The following is a 21095-nucleotide window of genomic DNA, read 5'->3' on the forward strand; positions in this document are numbered from 1 at the left end:
AGATACCCGGTTAAAGAGTACTTTTGCATTTCTAAGCTCATGGTAGAATTGTGGTGTAGGGTTTATGGAGATACCAGGAAAGGCTGCCTATAATCTTAGACGCTTAATTACTGTGGACTTTAAAGAGCTCCGCATGTGCTCTGGGTCTCGTAGTGTACATCAATGTCGGCCATAATGAGGGAAGAGACTCCCACTGCCAGAGGATTTCAACTGGAGGTCAGTTTCCCTCTCCCCTCTCTGCAGGACCAGAGGCTGTTTTTATCATTATTATAGATTCAATGCGTTTGACTCTGGCTTTGCTGAATGTTGCTTGCTGGGTTTGTGGGAATGTGGGCGGAGCATGTTCTCTGGATTTTGGCGATACCAGGCTTTTACAACCGTATCCAAGACGATGAGCGACTCAGTATGACAACCACCAGTGGGTAAGCACAATGGCTGTCATATTTCAGGACATTGCTTGCGTGAACAGTGACTGATTTTGACACTGAGAGTGTTGCTGCTTTAGTGCACACACGCATTGCCTTTAGCAGTTGCTCAAGAGAACCTCAATCAAGCCTCAGTGTTCGCTGTGGTAATGGTGCCCCTTGGATTTTCCTTTCTTTCGGTTATTACCATCAGCAGCAGCTTTGTTTATGTTTCCCTCTCGATGTACTGACACTGTTAGCAAATGGAAAGATTAGTATAATCCCTGATCTGCTGGATGAAGAGTCCATCTAGTGCAGGGGTGTTCAATCCTATCCGAAAAGGGCTGGCGTGCGTGCCTGTTTTTGTTTTAACCCAGCTCTACGACACCTGTTTCAGCTAATTAACTGATCATGGTCTTCCTTCAAGACCTTTCTAAGTAGAATGCCTCAATGATGTTTTGGTGCTGGGCTAGAACAAAAAACTGCACCCACACTGGCCCTTTTTGGACCCTCTGATCATGTGCAATGGTGTGCACTTGCAGTCATTGAGATCCACAGATGGAGATGCCCAGCAGCTGAGACATAAGCCGCGTTTCCACCGCAGGAACTATACCCCGGAACTAGGAACCTTTTGAGGAACTCAGTGCGTTTCCACCGCAGGAACTAGGGTCTAAATTTAGTTCTGGGGGCTTTGTTTTACCCCCCAAAACGTTCCTGCTTGGGGGGTAGTACTTTCCGAAAGTACAGGAACCTTTTGGGTGGAGCTTGCAGCGCTGAACATTTCTGATTGGTCGAGTACTCGTAACATTTGTGTTGTATTTATTTTCCGCCATTACCCGCCATGTTTGAAAATATGCAGCGGCAAACCAATTTATTTTCATAATAACTTCAAATCAAACTTGTATGTTATGCGGCGCAGTAGCCTACTTTTGGTTATAGCCTGTCAACGTCTTGGAATTATGACGTGTGCTCTTCTGTTCTTTTCTTGCTTTAGTATTCGTTTTATAAAATTGATTCGTGCTGGGACAGCATATTACGTAGGCTACCAAAACATTCAAACTGATTAATTCGGTTGCTGAATATTTTCTTCCGGATATTCTTTGTTAGCCCGTTGTAATTGACTCAAAACGTTTGATACAGTTATGTGAGGTATGCGGTAGTTCTGCATAATTAACATTGGTGATACAGTACAAGCAAACTGGAAATCACCTTCCGCACTTTTTATCCGGGTAAAATAACAGGTTAATTCTAGTAATCTTCCCTTTAGCTTTTTCAGACTGCCGTAATTTTACTCAATTTTACTGCCATTTTTCAATTCCACGAAAAGACCAGGAAGACTATGGACTCATTTATGGTGCATGGTTCGCATCTGGAGGGCACACTTCGCTGCTCGGGTAGCAGTAACTTCGAAGGAAAGCAAACGGTGGCTGTACCACTACTAATTTACATTTTCACGCAAGTCCGAGTTTTCGTTCTATTCTTGTCATTTTGCGATTAGCCTATATGGAATTGACGACGGAAAGTAATAAAACAACAAATTGTTTACAACGCGTGCATGTTTTCTGCTGTTAATGAATGTGTTTGAGAGGATATATGAAAATCAATAAATACAAAAGTAACCATATATAGTCATTGTTGGTAACCCGTTGTATATAAGTGGAATAAACCCCTCCGGGCTGTCCCGGTTATTAGAAAATAATGTAGGCTACTTCGGTGGTAGTATGGGGTTACAGAAGAAATCATATGACAGATGGACCGACGACAACGTCAGTGGGCTAATTTGCCTAATCTTCGCGGTACTTTAGAACCCGGTGGAAACGCAGACAACCATTGGCTGAAGGAACCTTTTAGTTCGTGATAAAGTAGTTCCTGGGACTGAAAGTTCCGGGTAATTTTGGTGGAAACGCGGCTATAGATCAACATGTGATACATGTTCCCTGTAATCAGTGGCGCCAATTAAGTAATTAAGACCTGACTTGAGATAGGCTTTCCAGACATCTGTGGACTTCAAGCGGATGATGCTTGCTGATGCGGTCTTGCAGAGTATACGATTGGTCCTCCAAACAGCTGTTCGGCTCACATCCTGGGTATGGATGAGCGTGTGTGCAAATGAGCCAAACGGTATGGGCGATTTGCCACGGGATTGGTGAATGAAAGCAGTGCTGACCCCACTAAATGCTTTCGGTCTGGAGTGTCAGCCGTGTATTTTGGGGGTTGAAGTCACGGAGGTCACTTCTGTTCCTCTGGTGGGGCTCGTCAGTCAAAGTGAGACGAGTCGCGACTAATCGGCCCGTACCCCTGGGGGCTCCCGGAGCGCCTGACCCCCGCCCTGCCCTGGGTATCGTGTGTTGCGGCACGTCTTTATTTGGACACGTATCTGGGCTACGTGAACAACTGGCTTCAATGTCCCATGTTTTCACCAGCGCTATACATCCATGCTTACCGTTCATCTGATAATATGCTGACATATGATAGGCTAGGCTAGTTAGGCTCTTCAGTCAGTCCGTCTTCCTGTCTCTTCTCGTAACCAATTTTGGCTTGATAATAGGCTCCTATCATTTTTTATTGCATTTGCCATTGTGCTGGAAAGACAGATTATTCCAACTAAGGTGATTCCATTACACATTTTCCATGACTAACCCTCTGAAAGATAATTTCCATTACTTAAATGAAATAAGGAAATGATCACGCAATGAGCTTACATGTTTATTTGTATGGTAGCTGCTCGTCCCTTCTTCTGTGGCACTGGGTTGTTGTGGGCTGAGGTGTGCTGCCAGTTTAACTGTTTCTGATGGAAGGTTTCCAGTAATGTACAGATGTGGCAGCTGTTGAATGTCCAGCCATAAAACGCGCTGTGACTTCAGAGGGTTTGAACAACAATAAACGAGAAAAAAAAACTGATTGGGCACCACATGCAAGACTTCTTCAAATGCCTGAGCCACCTTATGTATGTTCTGTTTTTTCCTCGAGCGCTTCTGCCAGCTTCTGTTTGTTTCTTCGCCTCCGTAACTCCATTCGCTCTTCCCAGTCTGGGAAACCTCTCCCGAGCTCAGGAATGGAACGCGCGCCAGCGTTCCGCACGAAGAACACAGAATTCCGCGAGTTAGGCTACGTGTATTCTGTTTCATAAGCCAAAACGCCACCCGATCCCTCCGTGTTGAACGGTGGTCTTTAGACAGCTGAATGAGTGATAGACATGTACGGTGACATTTGAGAAGGTCAGGCTTAGCTGGTCAACCGAGAAACTGCTGCTTACACCGAGGCATGCTGATTTATAGAAAGCCTTTGCCTATCTTTTGCATGCAGCATTTTTTTTGTGAAAAACTTGAGTCATTTAATGATTTAATGAAGATGTACAACATATCATATTAGAATCCATGGGTTGGAGGACGGTTAAAAACTTGGGAGTTCATTGATAAGATGGACAACAGAGTGCAGTGTTATATTGTAAGGCAGTGTTGCACCTGGATTGTAGACACCATACTTACAAAAAATCAAGGGAAAAAGTGTTTTTGACTGTGGCCGCTGGTTTTTCTTCTTCAGTGGCCACTTAATGGGTTGTTTTTAAGCTGAGATCAGTGGTTTTCAGTGGTTAGGAAATTTTCTTTTACAGAGCCTGTAAAATATGTCATGGAAATTTTGTTACTGAAGTGACCATTGGACTTTTGTTTTTCTTTTCAAAATGTCTGGAAAATGTTACGATGAATGAGCTGAAGTTCCAATATAAATTTGTTTTTCTGGTTGGATGTTTTTTCCAAATGAGACGTTTCTTTGCATGCTGGCCTTATTTTTCAGTTTTATGCTCTGCATTGTGTTGCTAGCGACAGTATTTTAATTAAGGATCTTTGTACGCACGCATTTAAGGATTAGGTTGCATTTGCGGTTGTTATGCATCACGCAATGCTGAGTCACTGATCTTTACCGCATCTGGATATCCCATCCTATTCACTGTGCCCACCTCATCAGCTCATCCTATCGTTGTAAAGATCAGTGAAATCATGCTGTATATCGTACAGCACATTGTTTTCAAAGATGGCATAACTTCTGCTTGAGGAGTACCATCGCTATGGCCTGCAGTGATTCTTATGGCCAGTAGATGGAAGCAGTCTGTCAACAGGAGTCCTGCGCATCTTCTCCCTCACGCAGTTTAATGGCTGGTCTCCGTAATGCCATTGCCTCAAAGAGCGGGCCTATAAATCTGCATTAGAAACTCAATACATCTAAATGGCTCAATACTTTTAATGGCACGATGCAGAGAAGGCCCTTTGGTCAGGAGGTCTCCATGCTGGAGGGAAAGTGCTAGAGGAGATGATTAACTGAGGCTGATTAAAAAAAAAAAATATTGCTTTACTTGTTAAATCTGGATCGTATGCTGCGAATACTGAAACTAAGATGGAAGTTGCTAAATTAGTTAAGCATGCTCTCTTTGAAATATTTCGTTTAAATGTCCAGTAAACAAAGAAGACCATGTTACTATGAAACAAGGTAGATTATCAATCCTGCAACATGCTGGAATAACCAATCAGTATGAAGGATTGCTCCACATTCATGTACTGTTCCCGTCTATGAAAGACTACAAATAAAACTCTGAGGAACGCAGAAATGAAAAAGTAGAAAAGTTAAGTGGCATTCTTTTCAAGCCATTTCAGACGTTTCAGGCCAGGCCAGGTGACAGTTTGCAAGCAAAGTCATTCTTCATTAGGCTACATTGAAAACTGCTTCCCCAGATAGCCAATGCCTGCTGCAGTTCTCCGTTTGCCTGTTTGTGCTCCGGGTCCTGTACTCTGAATGGATTGCATAACGGGGTAAAGCTGCCTGTCGCTTCATGTTTGGCTCAGCTTCATTGTCTTCCACACGGTGTCAGACTTGTGCGATACCCACTGGTCTGGACACACATTCTGCACCCCCCAAACTGATTTCTAATCATTACATAATAACTAAATTATAAGTAAAATAGTGGATTGAGTGAGAGCTAGGGCTAATTTGATAGGAAAAAAGGTCATTGGCAAGCTGCCTGGCAAGCATACATGCACAGTAAATTAGGATTTAAAATCCTTTTACTGCAGTGATATGTAGCTAAACCTAACTAGGAGATCTTTAAGTATTGCTGCATGAGGCTTGGATTATAGAATGATTAATCGATTTCTTTATTGCTGCCTTAATGGTAATGTTTTTGTATCTGAGGTTTCAAGATCCAATTGGTAAGCCTCCAAGCCACAATTATTTTCATTGTTGTTTTTAAATGAAGGCACAGGACAAAATGTTTGCTTTCTCTTATCAATCACTGCCTAATTTGTGCTTTTTTTTTTGGACTAATCGTTTCCATCCTTTTTCTTTCACGAAATATATTGACTACTGTACATTCAGGTCATTTATCGATGTGCAGTATCCTGGAAACGGAATGTATTTAAAAAATATCAAAATATTACCAACAAATGACCCCTCTTGAGCTAGGCTATGTGCAAGAGGAGAACCTGATGCCTGATGGGAAACGCATTTCTCCATGTCCGAGCTGTTTCCCGGCAGTGGGGTGGCCTGTGTTCCTGGACGGCCTGCTGCTGATGGGAATCTGGTCTCATCTGCATCCTGCCTTCCTGTTCATGGAGCCACTGTCACACCTTCCCCTCTGTTCTGCACATGAGCATCACTGCACATTTCCTGCCCTGGACTGTTTTAGGGGAGCATTAAAAACTTGGCCTTAAATGTTGATACTTAATGAGATAACAAACCTTGTTTTCCCTTGTCTACCAATTCTATGAAACAATATCATGGAGACTATTAGCCATTATTGCCTATAGGGATTGGGCTCACCAGATTGGACATTTCACAGCATTTACTGCCTGAATGACATGCGATTTAGCCATAGAAGGTGATGTGCCCTCTAGTGGTGTATCCAAATCTGGATTTGAAAATATACCCACAATGCATTGTATACAGTTTTTTTTTTTGCTTTTTGGTGTTGACTGATCATATTAAGAGGAATTCTTTTTTCCTTCTGTTGATAAATCGCACATATCCCATGTTATTACAGAAAATTATTTTGAGGAGAAAACAAAGACAAACTCTACCTTGTCCAGTAGCCTCAGGAGCAATGTTAAGTTGCAGAGATTCCTCTTGCCTCAGTTGTTCTTTAATCCCACAATTCTTCAGTAACTTTAAGAGAAGGTATTTCCACAAGCAACCTTAGCCATAAATACTTAGAAATCCCACTTGCCTTTCAAAACTAATAGAGCAGATTTGGTTTCTCATCCTTCTGTGGGAACGGATTGTGCCTTTTTGATCTTTTCAACTTTTCTCCCTGTGAAAATGGCAACAACACCAATGGAGGTTATTGAGATGTTTCATTCCATGCATGCTGGTCTGCATATTGCTGGGTTCCAGAGCAGTGGGCATTTGTTAGTGCTGTTATAACAAAAACTCAAGCTGTTTGAAGGATACGCAATACCTTCACTTCACAACCTTCTATTTTATGAATGTGGCTTCCATATTTTACTGTGGGTATCCTAATATTCTGGGATGTAGCAGCTAATAAATAGCTAAACAAAAACAAGGACAACAAATCTAAGCGGTCTCTCTCTCTCTCAGGTGCAGTACGTCATGGCATAGTTGCCTGTCCTCAACCTTCCTGGAATGGAAATTTCCACTGCAAGCCGCCCTCTCGCCAGTACCGTATCCAGATGGCAATCAGAATCTTAGCCTTGAATGGTTTCTCTCATTCACTGTCACGGTGTCTGTAGTTCAAGTGGATTGAGTGAGTGTAGTCATTACAGAGTGAGGATATACAGGTGGCTGATAATCCATGGTCATTCATGTCATATTTATGTGTCTTCTTAGAGAAGGGGTAAATGAGCCCTCTTTGTTGTCATGGCTCCGATCATTCCCTGTGTGGAGGCTGCGCTGTGCATGGTCCTGTCTGCCTGCTATTGGCTTATTCTTGGCAGAGCTGTGCTTCACCAAAGCTATGGAAGCATTACTGGTAGTTGACCTTATTCTTTGTAATTAATTTTACTCCCTTGTGGGTTCGCTCTGAAATACTGTTTATGGACGATTTAACCCCAATTTAACTAAGAAATACTGCCTGTACTGACATTTCCCATTGACTACTATTAAAGGTTAGCCCTGCTTTCTCAAAACTCTCAAGTCATTTGTTTTAACATGAGCCAGCAGCAACTTGAGCGGCCCTGTGCAACTGCCGCATATAGCATTGCATTTATGACTAATCAGGGTATTTCCTGGCTCAAAATAGGCGGTTACTCTGTGTGGCAGAGACTGCGTTCGGCCTGGTTTTCCTGCCATTGTCAGCCCCATGTGTTGTCTCCCTATATTTTGCTTAGAATGTAAAGCCCTGTTCTTCAAGAGACCAGCACAGTGCATTGAGTGCTAGGTTATAAAAAATAAAATGTGTGACAATAAAAAATTGGAACAATTTAATTATTTATTGAAAGTTCCAGAATTGTGGGGAAATGCAGCCTATGCTGAAGGATTTACACATTGTTAGGGATCATTCTACAGGAATAATGGTATTTTCAGTAGTTATGCCTAAGACATTTCAATGCAGGAAAAACTCTGCTACTGCTAATTTTCCAGGAAATACATTTAAAGCCTTTTATGTACAGTATATACCCTAAAAACTGTGGTGGAATTGAGTTGAACAGTAGGATTGCTGAGCTAGTGATAATGCTTAATTTCTTTGTGCTCGTATGCTTGCGCGGTTCTGTTCAGATGGAAGTGCTCAGCTTCCCTTCGTGTTTTATTCTCCCAACTGTAACTGTCTCCCTTTGTCCTTTTATAAATAGGTCCATAAGACTGAAAGTAATGGGCTTTAACATAATGAATACTGCTGGGGAAAGACCACCAATTACCAGCTATTGTGTAACAGTCCATCTTGTGGATCACTCTCATCGCATATTTGGCATTTTTCCCATCCTAAAAAATGCCAACGAATAAAACGACTGCAAACCATTATGCGCTTCCCTTCAGTTTTGAGGTTAAGCTGAAGGCTGTTATCAGTATGGTGAAAAAGCATTTGGCTTTCAAAGGCATTTTAACTCTATAAACCAATACTAGCCTATACTGTACATTAGCATTTAGTCTTCGTGGGAGCTTATAGTTCTCACCGTTCCAATTGATTAGCTTTATTTTTGGTATATAGCATTATAACCAGTAGTGTGTATTTGCATTTTCCACATGTATTTGAACAGATACATGTGGAAAATGTAGGCTAGATTTTGGTGATGCTTGTCCACTTCTCATTGCACGAATCTTGGGGAAATACATTTTAAATAGATTTTTTGGGACTAATTTGTATTAGCATGGACGTTTTCAGTTTAGATAAGGGACACCAGTGTTATGAAATTCCCCAAACAATTTAATCACCTTCAGCATCTTTCTCACTGTTATTGATGGTCTACATTCCTACATATATATGTTCCCTCTTGAATTTTTTTTTATCAGATTAATAAGCATTTTTAGTTCAGCAGCCTGTTCATTTGTGCATAAATTTGTAAACCTTTTAAGATATTCTGTTTCTCAAAGAAGAGAGCATTTTTTAATCCCTCCCTAATGCTGATGTTAAGTCAGATTAATTCACAGAAATGCATGGAATTCCACAGCTAATGGCATGGTTCATTTTAATTCGCATTGCTAGTCGTAATGATTCAGTGTGTACACTGCGGTGAGCTACCATCTGTTACCATCCTTGTGTGTCCCAACAATGTCAACAGCTTAGGCAGTGAAACCTGACAGTCAAAGTAGTAGAACGGAGAGTATAGAATCAGTCCAGTGATGCTGGAATGTACAGGACTGCATTAATAATTTAAGAATCTGGATGCATGTTGCGAGAGGAAGTGCTTTTTGAAAAAGGGCGAGGGCAAGGGTGGAAGATAATTGTGCTCAGCAGCAGTACATGCTGTTAGGGTTCCTGTCATTTGAACATGCTGCTGTAAATGAGGTCATTATGTATTTCCGAGCGCTGCCGATACAGTGTTTTCATTCAGGGCTCTGCGCTATAACATCTGTCAAAGGAGCACACTTGCTCCTAAGTTGAGAAATTTAGGAACAGACTAATGCATCCTAATTTTCAGGGGCAAATGCTCCCAAAATGGGAGCCCCGTACAGCCCTGTCATTGTCTTGATGAATTCAGAGTATTCTTTATTTATTTTAATAAAGTTGTGAAGTCAACTTTTGTCTTGTATGCTATTAGCCTATAACGTCACATAACTGTAAAAAAAGAATGCTTTCTATAGTCTCTAGCCCCACCTAGTGTGTGTAGTACACAAGGTAACGTATTTTTGTGCACTTGCATAATAAAAAAAAAAAGCCCAGCCTCAGAGTGTGAGCCATGTGTGGAGAACATGACTTCTCTGGATAAAGCCTACTGCTGTACTGACATTTTTCTGTTTGGATTTTTCCCTTTTTTCGTTTCTATTAGAATTGTGCCAGATAAATGAGACAATAGAGGAGTCTTTCTTTTGTTACGTCTTTCTGAAAAGATGTTAGCCACACCCATCCCCCCTCTCCCCCTGAAACAGTGGTGTTGTAATACCCTTGGGAAAATAAACACAAGCCCTGAGCAGATCCAGCCGTGGCCAGCCTGTGCTGATTAACCAATGCGATGGCCGCCGTCAGAGGGTAGCTGGGTATTCTCTTCAGCTGTTACAGTAACCCCACCCCCCACCCCCACCCCTGACCCTGCCCTATAAGGTGTTTGTGAGTTCAGTCTCTATCTGTGTCTTTTCAGAAATGTGAAAAACTGGGGCCCAGATTCCATATTTGAGAGCTGAAGCACAAGGAACATTAGACTCGGAGACCCTAAGCTGTCAGCAGAGACATGTATTACTCATCACTGTGATAAAGGCCTTGAATAAGGAAGTTGATTATTTTCCAAGTTCTTCTTTAATAAGCCAGACAGTTTTTTTTAAAAATAGACAACATTGAAGGTTTTCTCTGTTTTTGGTTTTTCCAGGGCCGTAATGTATTAGGCCCTACTTGTAGTATAAATTTGGGGAGTGGATAGAGGTAAAATGTGGCCAGTGTGGGTCAGTCTATTGTAATTCTATTGTTCAGTAATTATTCTCTGTAGGTAGGATCACAGTGGATTACAGTGGATGACTCGTGTGAACATTAGCATCCTTTCACAGAGGAAACCTCCTGTCCGCTCTAGTTAATTTTCAACTGGCTTTTGAAATGATAATTTGTCTCCAGGGGTTAGCAGCCCTGGCTAGCTGTCGGCCATTAGGTGAGAGTGCAGAGGTGTTTTGGGCTATTACAGTTGCTTCTCATGAGTAGCGGTGTTATCAAGACCTGCGTAACGAATAGTAAAAACCATCCAGAACTGTGGCCTCAAGCATTGTTCCCACACAAGTGGAACAACAGGTTATTCTTCAAATACTTTATGCCTTTTTATTACAATTTAACATGTTGCTGTTGTGCCTCACACAAGAATAGAAAGAAATGAATGCATGGACTCTGTAATGGGAGTGTTTTTTGTGATGTGGCTGCCTCCTCCCAATTACTAAAATTGTCAAGCTGTTCCTTCTGCCATTTCGCATAAACATCTTTGTTTTCTTATTTTATCAGTTTTTTTTTTCGTAGTTATGGCAATCCCATATTGAGTTTACATAAGAGTGACGCAGTTTCACCCCTCCGTGGGGTGTTGGGGGGGCTTGCACACCAGACGGCTGCCTCTACCCTGAACTGCAGCCAGAAAGCACACAGCTCCCCAGCCCCTCAGTGCAGGATATCGACAAGAACCAGGAAGTACCTGGCTAACCCAGGCAGGCTTCCTCTGAGAGACAGGGGTTGAATAACTGGGGGGGGGGGGGCGGGGGCTGCCCTCCAGAGGCAGAGTTAAGGGGAGCCAGCCGCCGCGGCCGGGAGCTCTCCAGCTCGAGTGACACGCGGAGTGGGAAGGTCTTCCCCCGGGGGGGCGGAGCCGTGGAGCTCTCTATATTTGGTGATGGGCTGGGGCCAGCACTCGTGCTGCCGTGGTGAATCGGAGAACTTCGAACTGTGGGAGAGACGGCCAAGAGGGAGAAGGATACACAGTGCACAACAACAAAAAAAGAAAAAAAAGGAAGGGGGGTGGTGGTGGACGAGAGAGAACCACGCGTACGGGGAAAAAAGCACATGGTGTGAAAATGCCCACCAACTTCACGGTGGTTCCGGTGGACGACGGCAAGAGTTCTTCCTGGGATCGCGACGACAACGTCCTGAGAGAGGAGGACGAGGATGTGCCGGAGTCCCCCGTGACCTTCCCAGGTGAAGCAGGTTTGGACTCGCGCCCCCTCCCTCCACTCTTGCGCTGACGGGTTCCAACAGACGGGACAGGGCTGAGTTTTTTCCACTTTACACAAAAAGGATATGGTTTGCTTTTATTAGTGACACGCCTTCTCTAACTTTGTGGCGCTCTGGTGCCAAGTGTCTTGGTTTGTGTGTTTCCTGTGAATTTTACAGTTGCTCACAGCAGTCAAGCACGTTTCCTAGCATTATCAATCCGCCTCCCTTTTTCCTTTGTATGTTCAGGACAATAGACATTTCTTACTGAATGTGAAATTAGGTTCATTTTCTACTGTAAGTATGGTAGTTTTCCCTCTGTTTTTCTTACCCTGGTTTTCAGCTTATCATCCAGTTAACTTCCTATCTGTGGTGAGCAACTGTTTTGCTAAAAATATGTAGAAGTCATCGCTGCTTATGTTTTGAGCCCGTGTTGGTCATATTGAATGAAAATGACTAAGTGTTTTTTTTTGTAAAATGCCAGGCAGATGTAATTACCCAAGACTGTCCTCCTCCCTCCCCTCATCACCGTGTCTATTATTCTGCTGTATCACAAACCGCAGCCCAGTCCTCCTTCCTCCTAATTTCCACCGTAGCGTGCAATTACCTCTGCCCTCTGCGTGAAGTTTAGCAGACTTGGTAAAAGAGAGTCAAGTCCATTCAGCAGGGTGTTGTATGAGGCTGCTGGCTGAGGCGTGCTCGTTTGGCTCTTTCCTTCTTTTATTTCTTTCGCTCGACTTGCAGCCGGGACGTCTGTGGACGGTATCGATTGGCCCGATTGTCCTGTTTCTGCCGGGGGGGGGGGGGCTCGCTCCCACCTTTCCCCACGTGCGTGCATAATGCACTGTTCCAGACTGTTCTCTGACTGTGAGAAGGAAGTACTCCGGGGAGCGTATAAATCTGCGGCAGAGGGTGGAACCCCACATCTGCGTTGAGTTTCCTCTGCAGTGAAAGGCAGTGAATAACAGGGTGGCGGTAAACTGTTTCATGTGCAGCTCGCGTTTGGGCGTCCCGCTCCCCGGTTTATATTTAAGCCAGGCTGTCATGATTAAGGCGCCTGGGGACCGCATGCCAGTGGAAGCAGTTGGAGTAGGCATGGTCTTGTGGCTTGGAAACGGATCCTCAGCAGAAGCAATGCCCAAATATGCGGCGCTCCAAACTATGGTCCCCCCCCCCCCAAAAAAAAGCTCATATTGACATTTTCAACTATTGATGATGTAGATCAGGTTTGTTGCATCTCCTTTGGAGCATGATTCACGGGTTCCCAGCAAACACAAAATGTTCTCACGCTGTCACTGTGAGGTTTCGTCAGTGTTAAAACATCGTCACTACATGGCAGCAACACTGTGAGAGCGTTTGGCGTCAGCTGGGTCGTATGGCTGAGAATGAGGTTCTTCTCCCCCTTCGGCCTTCCCCGCAGACTATATCCGATGGATGGGCACGTCTCCATCCGTAGATTGTCACTTGACAGCCACTCTTATCCAGAGCAAATTACAGGGCTGTCATTCAAGCGGGTTGCAGCGCGCGATCTCTTGTCCCGCTGTGTTGTGTGTCTGTTTGTCAAAGAAGTGCGAGCAAGTCTGAACTGAACCCACTGGATTAATTCTTAATACCGCTCTTCAGCTTCTGCTGTTCAGTAGAAACCCCAAGAGGACCATTTATCCTGTAATTGACGTGAGTTCCGCCAAAGTCCTTCCTATGTCTGAGGGCTGCGGTGTAGCATAATGGTGAACAGGGCTTGTCGCTCCAAGGTTGCAAGTTCAGTTTCTTGGAGGGACACTGTCGTTGTACTCTTGAGCAAGGTGCTTATCCTTAATTGCTGCAGAAAATATCCAGCTCTATAAATGGATTGTGTGTGTGGAAAGAATGCAAGCTTTGTAAGTTGCTCTGGGTAAGAGTTTGCTAAAAGTGTTCAATGTAAATGCAAAATGACTGCATACAGGCTGAATACTGTGTGGTGGGACCGTATCTTTTAAAGAGGTCTAACCTGAAATGACACATTTAATTGTTTCATAGAATGGACGTTGATGGTTAAAACTTCATTCGTTTGTGTCGGATGTGAACGGAAACCAGCTTGACAAAATATACCTTCAGGCTATACAGCGGCAATACAGTTAAAAGGGGAAAGTTTTATTTGATATAGCCTAGCCCACCAAGTGTTCATTAGACCACTTCCACTGCAGTGGGACACCATCTCTCATAGTTTTATCAGGCTGACGTTTTAATTAGAGCCCAGGATTCCATATTTCTTTTTGATTTACCTGAACATGCTAGTTATGTTATAAAAGTTTCATGTGATCTTCTTTTAGAGGGGAAGTTCAACACAAAACAACATTAACCTCATTTAATAGATCAATGCGTAACTAAGTCTCTCTTAGTGGCTGGTCTGTGCTCAGAAATATCAGCAGCAAAAGGTGCAAATTTGGTAGAAGTATACATAATAATGACGTACACCTCTACTCTTTCTCATTTTTGGGCAGGTAATTTTAATTAAATACCACCCCCTGACCTCCCATACTAGGCTAAGGTGGCAGGCAAGCTAACAGATGGTCTGTCGGTATGTCCAACAGTCTTGCCGGAATATTCTCAAATAAATTGTGTGAAAAAGCCACACTTGCACATTCTTTATCTGTGTCTCAGGTGTGTCTGGAGGATATTTAGCGTTCCCAATTGCGGTCAGACATTGCTTTCACTTACCCTCAACTTTCCTCAGTTGATAAAAATACATTTATTCTTTCGCTGATGTTCAACCCTTGCAATTTGCCACAGTACCGCAAAGTGGCATTTCCTTTTCAGTACAACTTAAGCACGAAAGTTAACTGAATACTATAAACCTAAATTTTCTTTCTTCAGTGGCTAGCTTGTTAGCGAGTAGAAGAACGGCTTCCCGGGCAAGTAGTAATGCCCAGCCCCTCCGTTTGTATTTCAGGAGGAGTGGAAACCTGCTGTTGTCTGATGCCCGCCCATAGACTGTAAGCTCCCACCCTGATGTTGCCTATAGCAAAGCAGGTACCTGGAGCATGGACAGTGATTTTGGGCTATATCTCTCACTCACTACAGGTAAAGAGCTGGCTGAGAGCTAATTTTAATCAGGAGTACTGCTACTCTGCTACAAATATAAGAAAAACCCAGAGTGGAATTCCCCTTTAACAAATTAAATAATTCAAGTAATCTGCTCTGGCAGGGTTGACCTTACCAACTGGTGTGACGGGTTAAATCTAGTTGGCTGTTGCATGAGAGAGAAAGCCAGGCGGTGACAGTAATGGCATACGCGGAAGACATGTAAAATCAGGCGATGGTGTCAGGAATTGTAAATTAAACGTGCATGTCTAATTAAGGTTTTGTTCATTATAATCTATCATGTAGAAAAGCTGAATGCTAATGTAATCGCTTTATGTGACAGCTGAAATGCTTAATCCTTGGGGTTTAGCCTATTGCTGTACCAATAGTAGTATTATTATTGTGGCATATTTTTTTTGGCTGAGCAAGTTCACTGTGGAGATGGATCAGATCCTCTTCCCTGGAGGCCACGTTTTCTTTTAGCCAAGGCTGTTTTTGGAGGATGTGAGATGTTTGTGTTCACCGTGACTCTGAACATTATCTGGACAGTGATTACACACACCCCTTCCAAACACAACAAGCACATTCTGTATTAATAACCCGGGCAAGCAAACAAGGCATTAGAGGATTCTGGAATTCATAATGAATCGAGGGAGTAGGCTACCTCATATTGGAATGGGAACGAATGACAAAAACAGGCTGCGTACATGCAAGTATACAGTCACTGTGCTGTTTGTTGATGCCAGTCTCAGGTAGGTTTCTTCATAAGCCTTGTGACATGTACCGTAACCTGCCCTGGCTAGTGTGGGCTTTTTTTCTTTGTGTTTCATTGTGTGGAGGATATCACAACTGCTAAAAAGCTTATTGACTTGAGCGGACCATAGGACTACAGTGACAGGCTTTTGATATTCTCAGCACAGTAGGTAGTGCCATGGCAAAATAGAGGAGCCTTGCAGTCCTCATGACCCTTCTTAAGACATGCAGCTTTATCCTGTAGCGTTATGGAACTTTACTGTTTAGGCATCATGTGTCAGTCAGAGCTGGAGTTGGTATTCTGGAAAAGTTGTTCCGGCAATTAAGACCAGTTAACGTTTACAGAAATGTTCTATTTCAACGTTACTGTGAACAAAGCCACAACATTAGTGTATCAAGCACGCAAAGTTAATTTCTTACAGTTAAATAAAAGTTTTTAAAGTTCTCGTAGGGACTGCTTTGATTCACTTATTTTTCATTAGCAAGCTACTTAACATTACCTAGCTACTGGCTAGTAGCAAAATCATACCTCATATGACTGTAGGCCTATACGTCTTGGTTATGCTCTTGACCTACTTCAGTAGTTGTTGGTTGTGTGATCAAGAGAAGTCGCTAGCATTGTTGGAAAATTTAATACAGCAATATGTTCCATGTGTGAAAGTAGATAGTTTATCAAGAGAGCATAGAGAATGTTCTAATGAAGGTCATTGAGACAGCAGCACACATTGTATTATGGATCCCAACAAAGGAAGTACTTCAACTTTCTTGGAAGTAGTCGAGGTCCCTGTCTGCCATAAATTAAATTCGGATGGTATGCAGCCTAACGTTTCCAAATCACTCCAATCCCATTTAGAGGTTCCGGAGCACAGCGCTTGCTTCTAAATGCATGATGTCATTTTTTATACGTTTCATTACGGGTTGAACTCGGGGCTTTTCTACATGCGAGGCAGAAATTGTGCAACGTGTAAATCAGGAGTGCTTCTACATCAGGAATGTTTACACTGAGTGTGTTGTGGAGGGGAGGGGGGGAGGGGAGGGGGTGATATAAAGTAGCTCCAAGCTGGTTGTAGCCTTTAGGCATGTTTTCTGGTAGAAGCATTGCCACAGGAAGTGCTTCGGAAGCATGATGAAATGCCACTAAGGAGTTCCTCGGCGCACGCGCTTCAGCTCTCATTATGCAAGCCGATGGCGCGGCACAAAGTAATTAGATTAGCTGTACCCAAGGAAGCGGTTCATAAAGAAACGGGAGGTTTGGAGCACATACGCACTGCAAAAACGTTTGCCGGACCGGCGTTGTAGGTCCATTCCAGAGGTGACGTCTGGATGCCATTTCTCTGTCGGAGTGGAAAATCCAATCAGGGAAGAATTTGTGCACGGGCCATACGATCCTTGACAGGAATTCCTTTTACGTCAAAAGAACGCGCAATTCTTCGAAGGCCATCCGCTGCATTTACGCACGACGGGAACATCTTTAGCTACTTTTGTTCTGTGTTGTCCTGCATTGTTCACTTTTAACGCCACTTGCTTCAAATTGTTCCTCGAACCTTCCTTATGCCTCAGCATTTCTGTGTGTGGTTGTCAACTGTCATTTTATACTTTCATATTCGTAGAGTTTCTTGCCTTGCATCTGCTGAATTTCTCATTTTTAACTTTCCCTCTTTTTTCCCCTTACACGAAAACAACTCTACCTGCAGCACTCTTGAACAGAGACACAGTATTGTCTTCTGAAATCCCCTGTTGAGTAACAGCGGCATGCCTAGAGGATAATTAAGTTGGAATGTCCAAGCGCTTTCATGTAGAACTGTCTCCAAGGCATATACCGTCATCTTTTTTTAAAAATGCACACAAAAAAACAAATAAATTGTTTTCTCCACAGTTTTTGTCCATACAAGGTAAAACGCTACCCGTGAATCAGCTGAAATGGCACATTTGGAAATTAAAATTTATCTGTAGTTTTTATTGTCCGCATGAGGGTGTTTTATGTTTCCACTAACAATGCCATAGCCTTCAAGCAGATAAACCCACGGCTGGCTAGTTGGCAAAAGATGGGGAGACCTGTGGTTTTTTATAGGTATGTTCAGTCGTGCATGTTCAGCTTTTCCCGGTAGTGTCAATTTTACATAATAACAGTGGTGCCAGGTTCATCTGACATTCACTTATTTTTCTCAGAAAATATGGAACATCACACACTACACATTTTGTGATCCTCTGATGTGTGACCAATTCAAATGCTGGTACTGAATACAAATACGCTCCAGTGTTCATTATGACTATGTATGCAAAGGTTTGGTATGAATTTTGCATGCCTTTTAAAATGGTATTGGCAAACATTGAAAGATTGACATAGGCGTAGAGAGTTTGTGAATTGTGAAAATGAACCATATTAACTTTACTTGTACTGTACTCATAACCAATTTAGGTTTTATAAGCATGTTTCAAGCAGATTTGTCTTGCCTATGCTTTCTGTGATAGAGAATATCCAGTATCTTCTGCTTGGCACTGGAAGGTTCTAAAGCTCCCAGTTAGAAGTTTCAGTTATAATGTGCATACGCTTCATTTCACAACCACCAGGCTATCAGATTTTGTGGTTTGTATGTGGTATTTATTCAAATGAACAGTGTAGTTGATGTAGTTACTTGGTTAGCTTTAGTCACAGTGTTGAACAGAACTGTCTTTTTATTGTGACATTGGCTGGCACTGTAGTGAAGCATATCATTTAAAATAAAAACTTTGAATGGGTTCAGTTAGAGAAGAGCAGTCCTTGACCTTGACGTTATGGCATTTGAACACCTGCTCGCTGCAGTGGCCCTATTTCCGGCCTTCACGGTTAGGAAATCCGCGGACACCCGTTTCCCCTTGGGCCACTCAGACGGACTCCAGATGTGGAGCACTCTGTGACCTCTCACCTCCTGTTTTGCAACTGCCAGAGGGTGAAATGTCATGCGAAACGTAGGTTGGATCAGGGGCCTCCTGAATTTGGTGTCCCTGCTACTGGGCCTCGTTGTTACAGAGGACCGGTTAAGACCGGATTTCGCTCCGCTTCGCCGTGGACACTTGAACTTTGCCATTCGGAAACTTCAGCCGCAGTGATAAGAAACAGAGGCCACTGTCCTTTCGGCTCCAAAGCTGTCACAAGCTCAGTGACAAAATGCAGGACAGGATAATAACAACGTGCGTGACCTTTTCAGCCTTACAGCAGAAATCGTATCTACACCTGATGCTCTTCTGTTTACACTAATGGCTGTGTTTGAGATACGTGTTCATTTTGTTTACTTAAACAGTGCAAATAATGTATGAATCTCCTCTGTCCAGATTTCAGAGTTTTAATCGGATGGTATGTGCTGCTGTTTGTGTTGGAAAGTGACTCCAATAATATCAGAATTTTATGTTTTGACACAGTGAGAGGGAACTATATAGCCAAGAGAATGATGACTTCCTTATGAATGCTTGCTACACAATATACAAAGTGGTAAATCATGCACAAGAAATACAGATTTAAACTTTTTAGAATTAGTCAGTGTTTTTATATGGATTTTGTTCCATAAATAACGTTTTTTTAAATAAATCTGTATAACTGATTTTTGCCTTTGTCCTAGTTGGAATGCTCGGTTGTACTTATAGGCCCTGCTCAACACTGTAACATCTGTTATCAGTTTAGGAGAACACATTGGCTGCTCTTCACCGTAATGCAGTCTGCCACATGGTGCATCGACATTAAAACGACATTATGTCCGTTTTGCGCCGTTGTCTGTTGTCTGCACTAGCACAATTTAATTGTTATTATTCTTTGCACAGCGTAATTTCTGGCCATTGCCAAAACCGAAATGTCTTACTGGCAGCTTGGCTGTGTATAACTGTGTATAAGTTAAGGTGACTGCACGGCTGTCCGCTTCCAACAAGTTTACTTGCTGGGCTGTGCTTAACTTATTAACAAGGTGGATGCATGAGGCTTTTTCAAAGAAAGGGGGACATGTAATAAAAATAGAAATTAGTTGAGTGCTTTTTCCTGCAAAGTTCCCACTAGCACCACTCGAAGCACTCTTATCAATGCACTTTAAAAAATTAAGGAAAATGGGTTATGAGAGTGGAAAATGACAGTGTAACCAAGCCGTGGTGAAAATAATAAGATGAAAATAATATGAATGAATTTTGCTAATAATTGGAGGCAGCTTTAAAGGGACCTTAAAAAGACTCTAATGCATTTGGAAGGACGCGGCACACTTTGCTTTTAAGGTCAAGCATTACTGAGGGCTTGGAACTGAAGTGAGTGTGTCCTCAGAAATACTGCCCTCTCACAGCACTTCCTGTTTCCTGCCTTACAACCAGCACCTCTCTTCTCCTTCCTTCTCCCCTCCAGCAGCCCTGCAGTGTGGACCAGAAGATAAGAGCCTCCACACACTTCCCGCTCTCATACCTGCACTCTTACCTCCTGCTCTCTGGCTCTCCTTCGAGAGGAATTAGTGACCAGCGGTTCTGCCCAGCATTAATCATCTTCTCAGCATGTCCATTTGAATCCACCCTACTCTGTGCGAGGCTGGCGTGCTCAAAGTTGTAGTCCCGTAGAAATGGATCCATTGTATACCACCCGCATCCGTGTCCTAGCCATTTCTTTGGAATGTGAAAGGAATGCGTCGTTGCAGTTGGAATTACGGACTCCATTGCTAATTCACTCAGGCTATGAGGTTCTTCAGGAGAGCAGTGCACAGCTCAGAATCTTAACCTCAGAAGGCTCCGGCCAGCTCAGAGAGGAGGACTTTTATGTCTCTCTGTAGACCGTCTTACTCAGCGGTCCCACACGCCCAGCAGGGTCACAGGGAGAGGCTGAGTGAGAAAGCGAGAGACCACACTCCGGTTAGCCTTTCACTTCCCTACACAATGGGTGCGCCTGCTGCTGCTTCCACCCTTTTGTGTGCGATGTTTTTGGCTGCTTTGAAAACCTTGAATATGAAACCCCAGAGTGGGGCACATAGTGGGTACTGCGCTCTCACGAACTGCTGTGGGGATTGCAGTGGAGGTCCAGTGCTTGACATGGTGTGACGTTCACAGCAGCTGGCTCATTTTTGAGAAGGCCTCTTCAGCGCCGATCTCGAGTTAAAACAAGTGGTTTGATTATTCTCTTCTACAAAATACAGCTATAATTAACTGCTTTATGGTCCTGAAGTGGTCTGAAAGCACTGCACAGTCACAGCACTATCACCTTCCACTATAACTATCACTGCCTGTCCACTTTTGTCTTCATAGCACAATGGAGGGCAGTCATAGGAAATTATCTTTAGGTGGCTAAAAATGTTCTCCAGTGTTCTGCCAATTAATTGCACATTGTAGTGTGTGCATCTGTGCGTTCAACAGAATTTTTTTCTGTTATATTCAACTATTGACCTGGCCACAGTGCAAAAATTTTGGATGTGTGCATTATGCTCTGAAAAGGTAACTGAGGGTAGTAGCACAACCACAGTCTGTGGCAATTAAGGATTCTCTGTATACAGTTTATTCTCAGTGATACTTTAGGGGAATTTTGGTTTGGGTTTAGTCTAAGTTTAGTTTTTAGTTTAGTCTGAATTGATTAAAAAATGTTTATAGTTGTATTTTGGTCATATGATAAT

At 43.0% G+C, this 21095-nt stretch overlaps 1 protein-coding gene across 6 annotated transcripts in view; it reads left to right on the plus strand.

The window, feature by feature from the left end:
* Positions 1-21095, plus strand: part of slc12a7b (solute carrier family 12 member 7b) — a 69054-nt gene that overhangs the window by 3335 nt on the left and 44624 nt on the right. The window contains exon 1 of one of the 6 annotated variants that reach the window (XM_035413642.1): positions 11300-11673. The exons of 4 other annotated variants lie outside the window; for them this stretch is intronic. In XM_035413642.1, the coding sequence (XP_035269533.1) occupies positions 11544-11673 (130 nt within the window). In that variant the 5' untranslated portion in view covers positions 11300-11543. Of the gene's footprint in view, positions 1-11299; positions 11674-21095 lie in introns of those variants that run through there. One more of the 6 variants, XM_035413643.1, reaches the window with a different exon arrangement.

This window comes from Anguilla anguilla, chromosome 4 (assembly GCF_013347855.1).
Source record: "Anguilla anguilla isolate fAngAng1 chromosome 4, fAngAng1.pri, whole genome shotgun sequence".
NCBI classification, from domain to species: domain Eukaryota; kingdom Metazoa; phylum Chordata; class Actinopteri; order Anguilliformes; family Anguillidae; genus Anguilla; species Anguilla anguilla.